The sequence below is a fragment of the Eumetopias jubatus genome, unplaced genomic scaffold (genome assembly GCF_037043125.1).
Source record: "Eumetopias jubatus isolate StellerSeaLion01/CBP00866 unplaced genomic scaffold, mEumJub1_p1.0 scaffold_10, whole genome shotgun sequence".
In the NCBI taxonomy this organism is placed as follows: domain Eukaryota; kingdom Metazoa; phylum Chordata; class Mammalia; order Carnivora; family Otariidae; genus Eumetopias; species Eumetopias jubatus.
In genome coordinates, this window is record NW_028274816.1 from 77,422,768 (window position 1) to 77,434,531 (window position 11,764).

The following is an 11,764-nucleotide window of genomic DNA, read 5'->3' on the forward strand; positions in this document are numbered from 1 at the left end:
AAGCTAACAGATAAATGACAGTCTAGGGAAAATATAATTCATATTGCAGAGAAAGAGCTAATTTTGAAACATGAAAATCTACAAATCTATAATATACCAATAGGGCGCCTGGGTGGCTCAGAAGGTTCAGCGTCTGCCTTCAGTTCAGGTCATGATCTCCAGGTCCTGGGATCGAGCCCCATGTCAGGGGCTCCCAGCTCGGCGGGGAGTCTGCTTCTCCCTCTCCCTCTGCCTCTCCCCCCTCTTGTGCTCTCTCTCTCTCTCTCTCAAATAAATAAAATCTTTAAAAAAAAGAAATACACCAATAGTTCAATAATAAAGGACAGAAAAATTATACGGATATTTCGCAGGAGAGGAAATATAAAGAACTCTCAAATATATGAAAAGATGCCTAAACTCATTTACCATAAGAGAAATGCAAATCGTGTCTAACTTAATTTGTAATGCCCAAAAAGTTTCATTAAGAGGTAAAGAGGGGGGCGCCTGGGTGGCTCAGTTGGTTAAGCGACTGCCTTCGGCTCAGGTCATGATCCTGGAGTCCCGGGTTCGAGTCCCACATCGGGCTCCCCGCTCGGCAGGGAGCCCACCTCTCCCTCTGACCCTCCCCCCCATGTGCCCCCTCCCGCTCCCTCTCTCTCCCTCTGTCTCAAATAAATAAATAAAATCTTAAAAAAAGAGTTGAAGAGGGTATGGGCTTAAGGAAACAGGCCTCTCCTCTTTGTTGGTGGGAGCAAAAATGGGTAACACACTCACAGAGCCCAATTTGGCAATAGTCACAGAAATCAAAAGTAATCAAAATCACGAATACTCATACCCTTTTGACCTAGGATTTTCACTCCTAGGAATTAGCCCTGCACATTTGCACGTAGGTGAACTGGGAACATGCAGATTATTCTTTGCAGCTTTGCTTGAGTTGGCAAACTATGCCTGTCAACAGATTGGTGGAATTATGTTACAGTGTAATACTAGGCAGCCAGGAAGGAAACCACCTCCAAGAGGGGTCCTGTCCCTCCCCGGCTCAGTGGGAGGAGCGTGGAACTCCGGATCTCAGGGTCATGACTTTGAGACCCACATGGGGTGCGGAGTTTATTTAAATAAATAAAAACCTTAAAAAAAAAAAACCAATCTCCATATGTTAAGTGACAAAAGGACCTTGTGGAATGGTTCCTATGGTTTGCTTCCATTTGGGTAAAAAGAGGAAACTATGGGCCCTGCACGTGTCTGGAAGGTCTGGAAGGAGGCCACGGAAACTGGGAAGATTGGTGTTGAGGACAGAAGCTGGAGGGCAGGGAGACAGGGCAGGAGGTTAGATTTTCTCCAGGAGCTCTTCTGAACTTGCGGAATCTTGAAGCACACACATTATTTAAGAAGACAAAACTATAACGTTTTTAAAGAATGTGAGCCCGCAGCCGCTGATGTTTTCTGCCTGGAAATGAAGCTAAGTCAAGAGTCCAGCAAAGCTTAGAAAGGGAGAAGCAGATCCCCGATGACATCACATGAGTGCCTGTTTCCTGCTATTTCCAGTGAAGTTGCATAACAGGAGAGCGCTCAGATTCTCCTTCTTGGCTGAAATCTGTTTGAGCCGTGTTGGCAAGTCTCTTGATTGTTACTTTCATCAAAGATCTTGATGTTTTGGGTTATTGTCTTTTTTTTTTTTTCAGCTTTATTGAGGTCTAACTGACAAACACACTGTGCTTTGATGATCTTTCTTGTGTATTATTGTAGCTCCCGGTGCCCGCACAGTGCCTGGCGCAGTGGAATGAAAGAGGCCTCATCCCACCAATGAGGAACATGAGGCCGAAGGAGAAGGCCATTAACTTCACGCAGAGACGGAGAGCTGGGGCTAGAACCCAAGTCTCCTGGCTGTCAGGCCAACTCATTTCACTCAGTCTTCATTGAGGGGCGCCTGGCAGCCTCAGTCCATAGAGCCTGCAATGCTTGATCTGGGGTTGTGAGTTCGAGCCCCATGTTGGGTGTGAGATTACTTAAAAAAAAAAAAAAAAGCCAACAAGTCTTCACTGAGCATCTTCTACCTGCCAGGCTCTGGACATGGTGTGTGAGATGGAGGGGAAGTAAGGATGTGGCCCCTTCCCCCACAGTCTGGAGGCCCCTCCACTCCCCCCCAACACACACAGAGGAACCTGTAAACGTCAGTGAGTCTCTAATGAATAGAGGATTGCAGAGTCAGGATTTGGGGCCAGGAGGCCTCCCAGGTCCAGAAGACTGTGATCTGCCTGTGTCCTGTCTTACCCACACCCGGGCTCGGGCACCTGGCTTTCCCACCACCCATGGTCCCAAACGCCCACCAGCCCAGACAGGGCTGTCCTCACGGGGAACAGTAGGCACACAGGTCCTGCCCGAACCCATTCTCCCCAAACGGGTGCCTAGGCACTCACCATTAGCAATCCGTTTGCCTGCTCTGCTGAATTGGCGTTTACAACACTCCTAGCCGAAACCTTAGTCCACTGTCATTCATTATTCATTCGCCAGCCTTGTTTCTGGCACTGTGTTGTGGCACCTGGGCAGGGAGAACAGGGTAAAATGGTACCACTTTATATATGTAAGTTTCATACAAAAAAACTTTTTATTTTTTTAATTTTTTTAATTTTTATTTTTTTTAAAGATTTTATTTATTTATTTGAGAGAGAGAGAAAAAACACGAGAAGGGGGAGGGTCAGAGGGAGAAGCAGACTCCCTGATGAGCAGGGAGCCCGATGTGAGAGTCGATCCTGGGACTCCGGAATCACGACCTGAGCCAAAGGCAGTAGCTTAACGAACTGAACCACCCAGGTACTCCTAAAAAAAACTTTTTAAAGAGACATTCCAAATGTGAAAGAAAATTGACTAACCAACTTACAAAGACTCCATCAAGGCATTTCTCTGTGCCTAGTTTCCCCCAAATGTAAAATCAAGACAGTACCCACCTCCGAGGATTGTCCTGAGAGCTGGTTGATCATGGGGACTATTTACAACAGCATTCTTAAGAGCATTGTTATAGGAGCAAAAGAATGAGAAACAACCTAAAAGCCAGTCCCTTCGGGGACTAAACTGTGGTGAGCTTTCTGGCTAAATATGGAAGATTGGCCACGAGTGTTGTCTTCCCTTTCTTCGGAAACGGAAGTGAATAACAGGAGGGGAGTCAAAGATGGATACATCAAAAAGGGCCAAGAGACCCGAGAGACAGCAGTGGACAGGAGATTTCAACAGTGGCTGAAAGGGGGTGGTGGGCAAGCAAGGGCAGGGGGAGTCAGGACGTGACATCTGCAGATCCTGGAGGTCCTGGAGGTCACTGGATCCCCAGGTCAAGGCCTGGCTGAACCCAGGGGGTGGCTGAGAACCCAGATTCAAAGTGTTGAGACCCTTGGCGTTCCCTCACCTCTTACACCTGAGTCGCACGCACCATCCCCCACATCCCGATTTTCAGGGAGGCTTTGGACTTGGGGACAGCAGGAGCATTAGAGACGTGGGGCTTGGGGCTACAAGCAGGAGCCCCCACCCTACTCCAGATTCTGCTCCCTCCACATGCAGTGAGGGTGGGGATGGAGAATGGAGGATAGGCATCTCTCATAAAAACCGAACGGTCCCAGAGAAAGCCTGCCACCCATCAACATTTCGGAGTCCCCGTGAAGAGGCTTCCACTGTCCTACGGGAAAGCCTAGGGTCAATGAATGCTCCCCGCTACACACACATCTTCCAATCAGCCTCTTGGCGGCTCCCTGTTAAAGCCAAGGACCAGCAGACGTTTGAGGGAGGCCGGCAAAATGAGAAAGAGAATCCTCCCACATGTTAAAAACAAAAATTAAAGGGGCGCCTGGGGGGGCTCAGTTGTTAGGCGTCTGCCTTCGGCTCAGATCGTGGTCCCAGGGTCCTGGGATCGAGCCCCACATCGGGCTCCCTGTTCCACGGGAGGCCTGCTTCTCCCTCTCCCACTCCCCCTGCTTGTGTTCCCTCTCTCGCTGTGTCTTTCTCTGTCAAATAAATAAATAAAATCTTAAAAAAAGCAATTAAAAAAAAAAGACAACTGGAAGGGGGTCACCTGGGTGGCTCAGTCAGTTAAGTGTCCAACTCTTGATTTCGACTCAGGTCATGATCTCAGGGTCTTGAGATCAAGCCCTGATTTGGGTTTCATGCTGGGTGTAGAGCCTGCATAAGATTCTGACCCTCTCCCTCCACCCCCGCAGGCACTCTCTCTCTCCCCACCTCTCTCTCAAAAACAATAAAAATAAAAACAAACTGTAAGAGACAGAGATAAATACAGGGTGGAGGGGGCACAAGAAAAAAATAGCCTATAATAGGAAAGCTAAAAAAAAAAAAAAGGAAGGGGCTTAATGCATATAGTCTGCAAGCATTTGTGTTTTTAAAAAGAAAAAAGAAGCATCTATCTCTTTTTGTGTCCCCCCCCAACCATTCTGGAGGATTTACAATCAGCTCAGAAGGAGGGTTGGCTATGTTTTCATTCTTTTGTACCTTTGAATTCTGATTTTTGGTTGTTTTACCTATTACCGAGTTTAAACTCTAATACCGAATAATAAAAATATAATTATTATTGTCAGAGAGATGAGAGAAGAAACTGCATTTTGGGGAATGAAAAAAATAAATATCACAAAAACCTTCCCCCCCCCCCCAAAAGGAGAGTACACAAAACCTTCCAGGGTATAAAACAAAAAGACTGATGAGTTGGGGGGTGGCCAAGGGAACCTCAGCTTTATGTCTAATGTTCTAATATTTTGCAAGGAGAATACAGTCACATTAGTGTGTAATTAAAAAACGGAGCTCAGGTGGAAATCCAGGTGAAGCGCCTAGCTCTGAGGAGGTAGGCTCCTGGGAGTTTCCTGTCCCTCCAGGAGCCCAGGGCTGGGCAGGCAGCCCCCAAGCCTTCCAGGACTGGAGGGCTCAGCCAGAGATCACAGAGGTCACAGGCCTTGATAGCTGTTTGAGATAGAGGTGGGGCGAGCCCCTGGGTCCCTGTTCCAGGCAGCATTCCCGAGGGCGTGCCCCTTCTGCTCCTAATTAGAAGGCCTTGTCCTTACGAGCATTGAGGAACACACAAGGTTTCTGAAATTAATTACTATGTGGTCAGGTTTGACTCATGGATGGAACGAGTTCATAAGTCAGTGTGGGAATGACCCGGCCCCGTTCCACCCCAACGTCTAAATCCGTTGTCGTTTGAAGAGGAAAACATAAGAGAAAACATTTATTAAAGTTTTTCTCCTGGGCCTCCTATATCAGAGTCACCAGGGGTGCTTGTTAGAAATGAACCCAGGCCCCCTCCCACATCTTTTGAATGAGCCTTAGCAGTGGGGCCCAGAGATTTGGCCGCCGAACCCCGAAGCAGGCAAATGCAGAAGCCACCGTCTCAGTCTGCAAAGATATTACTCTATTTTTCTTTAGTTCAACTTCTATTTTGCGTCTTCATCCTATTGCTTGCAGAAAACATTCCCTTATCCATTTCCAGGTGAACTCTTGTCATCCCACGCCATCCCCTTCTCTTGCCTCCACCATTGATCTCAATTTGGGGAGTCCCTCCACCATTGATCTAAATTTGGAGTCCCTTAGTCCCTGGCATAGGGGGGTTGGCAGGGAGAGTCCTCTCTCTGAGATAAATCCTCCTGGGTCCCCACCTCCATGGATCAGACATGCCCTCATTTCTACCCTCCTGCTGCTGCCCCCAGGACCCAATAGCCATGTACCAGCTTGCCAAGCCACGCTCCGTGGCCCTGACTCCCCAAATGTATTCTGGGTTGTGTCCCTTCCAAGTCCTCTGGACTTGGCCATTGGGGAAAATGAAGATCACTCAGAAAACAATGTCTAACATCTCGTCTGGTCCTCCACTAGCTTCTCTCCAGCTAGTGTGGGGTAGCAGGGCCGGTGGGCGTGGGGGCTCTGCCTGTTTGTACCTCCTTCCCCATCTTAGACCCAGGCACTGCAGCTTTTGAACTTAAAAGCCTGGAATTTGGCATCTTTGTTCTCTGGCTAGATAATAGAATAGTCTCAGGGCCAACAAGCAAAAGCTAGCACCGGACAGTGCCTTCTGGGCCCCCAGATGAGAGCTCCCTTTTCACATAGGCTGAGCCATCCAGACATTTGGTGCCTGTGCACAAGAACCAGGGACGTGGCTGTCCCTCTGAGGAGGGAGGGAGCTGAGAGTATCTTATCTTAGATCTGCTGAGTCCCCACACCCAACACATGCTCCCTGTTCACTCACCTCCCCCAGACAGCTGGGAAATGACACCTCTGGTGGCAGAGCCAGTCCCCAGGCTTCTGCTGGGAGGGGGTGGGGCGCTGCATGGGGGAGGCTCTCACACCCTGGGAAGCCTGGGTGGGGGAGGGAAGAAGCTGGCTCCTGTTTGTCTCAGATACCAAGGCCACCAGCCTCCCTCTGCTCCCCTTCCAGGGATGCAATGAGCACCCCTGGCCCAGGACCATGATCCCTCCCCTAAGACACCTCCTCCTTCACTTTTGAGGCTTGCCTTGACCCACCCCACAAGATAGGCAGCTCATCTGGTCCCATCTTGTCTCTGAAGTGCCAGGCCTAATGGGGATGAGCGGACTGAGTGTGTGCAGCTGATGTTTAGAGGATCTAAGAGAGACGAGCCGGGGATGGAGGGGGACGTGGGTAATCTCTTTCTACCATGTTCCAGATCAAGCCATTTAACATGTATGTAGTGCCTACAAATGTAATATATGTGCGGCCCAGAAATAGGACAGGAACTGGCCAAGGTCACACCTATGAGGTTAATCCACATGTATAGTAGTACCTTGTACCTGGGTACTGCAGGGGCAGCCCCTGCCTACTGTCTTTCCCCTAAAGAAAAACAGAACGAACAAACAGAAAGCCCCCAAAGCCCCTTTCCGTCGAAGCCTGGGATGAGAGGCTGAGCCCTCCTTCTGTTGCCTGGGAGCTGACCCAACTCTGGGGCAGAGCTGGGTTTTGGCCGGTCTGCGGCCACCACGGGAAGCAGCCCCACGGGACAGCCTCGGGCCCTCCTCCCTGGGCCTTAACCTTGCCCCATGTCAGTCAAGCACCCCTGGTCTGAGCCCCAGTTGTGAGGAGCGGCAGCTTACACACTTTGTAGTGACTTGCTTGCGGTGAGGTGGAAGAGCCTGCCTCTTCTCCTTTCCTTCACACCCCGCTCCTCAGCGGCCAGGGGCCCCAGGCCTCCCCTGAGCCGCCCACCCGCGGGGCGGATCGAGGGCACCAGCTCCCGCCGCTCTGTCCACTTCGGCAGCTGGGTCCCAGCTACCCGCATTGCCCCGGCGACCCGCACTTGCCCCTTCCCGTGTCCCCCCCCCCCCCGCCCACCCCGGCCACTGCAAACGCTGCAGCTGGTCGCCGGCCTTGGGGCCCGCGCGCAGACCGAGGCCTTGGCGGGGGATGTGGGGTGCGGACTGGTTTACGGGTTTCGCGGGTGCGGGAGGACGTGGCCTGGGGCTCAGGGGCGCCGTCAGGGCCAGGAGCAGAGGCGTGGGGCGACTGTGAGGGCTGCGGCCCGACCGGGCGGGTCGGCGGAGGGTGCGGGGAGCCGCAGCGCCGGGGCTCGGGGCTCACGGAGCTGCGGCAGGCGCGGGGCCCCCCGAGGTCCAGCGCCCGGCCGGCCGCGCCCCGCCCCCACCGCCCCGCTCGCGCCGCGCCGCCCGCGGCGCCCCGCCCCCGCCCGCAGTGCCCGGATGTGGGTGACGTGCGGCCGCCATCTTCCCGTCCCGGGCAGCCAGCGCCAGTCGGAGCCAGCGCGAGCCTCCGCCGCCGCCGTCGCCGTTGCCGCCGCCGCCGCTGCCGAGTCGCCCGCCCGCCTCCCCCGCCATGTGAGTCGGCCGCCCGCGCTCGCACCGGGCCTGCCTGCACCGGCCGCCGCCCTTGGGAGCCGGTCCGGGGAGCGCCCGGGGTTCGGTCGGCGCCCCGAGGCCAGGCCGGCGCCCGTGACTGCGCGCGGGCGGCTGGAGAGCGCCGCGTCCCCGGGCTGGCCGCGCGGGCGGTGGCCGCGGGAGGGAGCGGGCCCCGCGTCCGGCCGCCCCTGGTCTCGCCGCCGCCTGTCATTTCGGGTCGACCCCGGACCTTGTCTTTGAGGTCGCCCTTTTTTGACGGGCGGGGAAACTGAGGCCCGGAGGGGGGAGGGGTCTGACTCAAGGTCACGCAGCTAAGCGGCGGCGGGGCCGGACGGAGTCCAGGGCTCCCATCGGGTGGCCTTCCTCCGGGGAAGGAGAAAGGGAGGGACGGATGGATGGACAGGAGGATGGGCGGAGCCCTGGCCGCGGGGCCGGTGGCTCCAGGCCTCGGGTCTTAATCCGACCCTGCTCCTCAGGTCGGCTACCGCTGCCACCGCCCCCCCTGCCGCCCCGGCTGGGGAGGGGGGCCCCCCCGCGCCCCCTCCAAACCTCACCAGTAACAGGAGACTGCAGCAGACCCAGGCCCAGGTGGATGAGGTGAGTGGGGGGGGGGGTGGCCGAGGCAGTGGGAAGGACCCTGAGGGTTGGCAAACCGGTGGGGGGGCCCATCGTGGGTTGGAGGGGATGAGTCTGTGAGTTTGCGGACAAAGACATACCCTGCCCCTTCCCTGTTCAGCTTGCGTTTGGAACGGCCCTGGGGTGTTAGTCAGCCTTGATAGCCTGGGGCAGTTCAGTCCGGGCAGGTGTGGTCGGGTGATGGACAGGCTGCTTGAGGCTCAGTACATAGAGCGTGCTGCCCTGACATCCGAGATGTCTGACGGTCAGCATGCCTCTGATGTGTGCTCCTTGCATGTCCCCAGGTGTGTTAGGCATGTTCTCTGTGTGTCCTTGGCATGTTAGCCTGGCAACATCGGGGTGCATGTTCCCTCTGTGGGTGCATGATTGAGGAGTGCCCTCATTGAGGCGGCCTTGGCACACCCCCTGCCTCGTGGGCCCCTCCCCCAGGTGGTGGACATCATGAGGGTGAACGTGGACAAGGTCCTGGAGCGGGACCAGAAGCTGTCAGAGCTGGACGACCGTGCAGATGCACTCCAGGCAGGGGCCTCCCAGTTTGAAACAAGTGCAGCCAAGCTCAAGCGCAAATACTGGTGGAAAAACCTCAAGGTAAGGGTGGAGGCACGCAAGCGGGCTGGTGTGAGAACTAACTGATGGGTGAACGGGAGTGTCATGGTCTGTGTCACTGACCCCCCTCCCCCTCTCGCCCCCAGATGATGATCATCTTGGGAGTGATTTGCGCCATCATCCTCATCATCATCATCGGTGAGTAGGGCAGGAGTGGCTAGGGCCCTTTCTCTGGAGAGGTTTCCCCTTCTAGGTTTTGAAGGTCGTTAACCTAGTTTTTACTAGTCAGCAAAAAGCATATATGGCTGCCAATGCAGCTCTGATTCATCTGGAGCCCCAAATCTTGCTGTTGTTTAGCCTGCACTTTGCCTGGTTGTGGGCAACTCTTGTTAAGATTTTTGGAAACAGGAAAGCTGGTGGATCCCCACTGGTCCCTTGAGGATCCTTTTTGGGCCTAAACCTACTCTGGGAACCCTGGAATTGGGGAGTGGGAGACCAGGCAAGGCCCAGGGGCTTCAGACATGGCTAGGAAGCCAAACACCCTGCTATTTGAGAACTTGAGGGCCCAGAGAGCCCAGAGGATTAGGAGTCTGTGGCCCCAAGGCCATACCGTGGAGTTGTAGAGACTTTGGAACCTACCAGTCCAGCCCCTTGCTTTACAGATGGAGAACCTAAGGCTGAGAGGGCTGGGGAGTGGGGAGGATGGGAGCAGGGCCAGGCCTGACACACTGCTTTCTCTCTTTCTTTCTCCCCCCTCTCTCTTCGTCCTTCTCTTTCCCTCTCTACAGTTTACTTCAGCTCTTAAACCCCCGAGGAGCCCGCCCTGCCCAGAGAAGGGCCTCTCCCCACCTCCCCCCCCAATCCCCAGCCGCTCCTCCACCTCTCAGCCATATCTTCCAGCCCCCCTCCCCTGGATCCGTGTGTGTGTGTCCCCGTGTGTGTGCCCTCCTGTAAATAGCCAGCTGTTATTTATACATATATAATATTATATATATTTGGTCTGTTTGTAGTTTTATTACTAGAAGATTTTTCCGGTTGTCCTTAACACCCCTTCCTGAGGTTCCCATCTCTTTTCTCTTTCCCTCCTTCCCCTTTCCTCTCTTCCTAATCAGCCCCGAACCCCTTCATTTGCATCTGCTATGCAATAGTCCCTCTTCCTCTCTTCCTTCCCTTGGATTTAGCTGATCCTTCCTCCCACCCTGGCCTTCCCTGTACCTCCATTCCCTATTAAAAAAAAACACAACAAAAAACCCACAAAAAAAACCACAAAAAGCAACTGTCCAGGCCTCCCACGGTGCATCTTCTTTGCATCTTTGGGAGGCCCTGAGACTGGCCCCACTTGGTCCTAAGAATCCCAAGGTCTTCTGGGAGCTTCCAGCATGTTAATTAGCATTTATTTACATACTGACATCCCTTTTGGTTTCCTCCTTTTTTGTTCTATCGCTCTTCATTCTTTCAACCCGTGTTTCTTTTTTACTGAGGAGTTAGTCCCCATGGTCCTTGTATCAGTCTTTCATTTGCATGACATTACTTGCAGGTGGTGGGAGCCTGGGCTTTTGGGGAGCCAGGCTCTTCTGGCCCCCAGAATCACCCCCTCCTAGCCCCTCTAGTCTGGTTTGCCTTCCTACCCCCATTTTCCAAACCTCTGGCCCCCTCCTCCCCCTCCCCCCAGCTGGTGTGTAAGTGTCTTGGAGTTCAGTGTGTCATGATGGACCAATAGTTTTGCCACTTGGAGTCTCTCCCCACATTCCTGCTCCCCAGTTTTCATGTGGGGCACTCAACCGACATTCCCATGGGGTCTCCCTCCCTCCCATCCCCCTGATCTGCCTCCTCCTCCTCCTCCCACCAGGAGAGTTTGGGGGTTGGCCACAATCTGACTCTTTTGGGAGAGATGGCTGCCAGTGTGTGGGGGGTCATCACTGCCTTGGGGAGGAGTGGGGCAGGGCAGAGAATCCCCCCAATTCCTGCCTGAAATCTGGCCCCACCCTTGCTGGGGTTTGGACCTAAAACTCCCCTTCCCGGTTTGGGGGGGTGTTGCTCCCATCACTGCCCAGCTCCTTTTGACTGCCCCCCTGAATTCAGGGCGGGGGTACTAGTCACTGCCAATGTGTGTATGGGACTTGCTGGAAGATGGGGATTCTCGCCCCTCTCCAGGGCAGTTGAGCCCAGAGAGTTGTCTCCTCCTTAGGTGAAGTGATAGAGGAAGGGTCTAATGTCTTTTTAAATGGCACAATTTTAGGGGTCTGAGGGTGCAGTCCCTTAACCTGCTGGAGGGGACCCCCCCGAACTCTTTCTTCCCCCCACACTCAAGGTTTCTGTGTGGAGGGGGAGCAGGGAGATCTAAGCTGTGGTGTGAAAGGGTAGGGAGAGATGCTGGGGGTGGGGGTGCTGTGTTCTAGACCCCCCCATATTATCCCAGTGTCCCCTGCCCCCCTTCCCTCCCCCCATGCCCCCAATTCTGTGACGCATCCAGATTGTGAAAATGTACAATAAATGTGTAATGAGTAACCAGCTGGTGTGTGTTCTAAGACCTTTTCTTAACCAGTGGGAAGGGTATAGGATCTGCAGGTGAAACGGGAAAGTTGAGAAGGTACATTTGGAATGGACTGAGCTTTGCCGGAGGGCCTGACCTTGGGCAGAGCAAAGTGTGATTCCCAAAGTGGCCACGGGTGGGCGCCCGGCGCTGATAAGAGGAAGTGTTCTTGATCCCTGTGTCAGCCTGGTGAGCCTCGAGGCTTGGGCCTGGAGGCATGCTCCT

At 54.0% G+C, this 11,764-nt stretch overlaps 1 protein-coding gene across 1 annotated transcript; it reads left to right on the forward strand.

Moving 5' to 3' along the window:
• The first annotated feature begins 7,695 nt into the window (after positions 1-7,695).
• Positions 7,696-11,517, forward strand: VAMP2 (vesicle associated membrane protein 2). Its single transcript, XM_028125129.2, has 5 exons — positions 7,696-7,803; positions 8,301-8,421; positions 8,890-9,048; positions 9,153-9,204; positions 9,795-11,517. Coding segments are annotated over exons 1-5 (351 nt in total). The 5' UTR covers positions 7,696-7,801; the 3' UTR covers positions 9,812-11,517.
• Positions 11,518-11,764: the final 247 nt, after the last annotated feature.

Bases quoted from the DNA above. Each gene is read 5' to 3' on its own strand.
- VAMP2 (XM_028125129.2), top strand. The intron at 8,422-8,889 runs GTGAGTGGGGGG...CCCCTCCCCCAG, and splicing joins CCCAGGCCCAGGTGGATGAG to GTGGTGGACATCATGAGGGT. The intron at 9,049-9,152 runs GTAAGGGTGGAG...TCTCGCCCCCAG, and splicing joins ACTGGTGGAAAAACCTCAAG to ATGATGATCATCTTGGGAGT.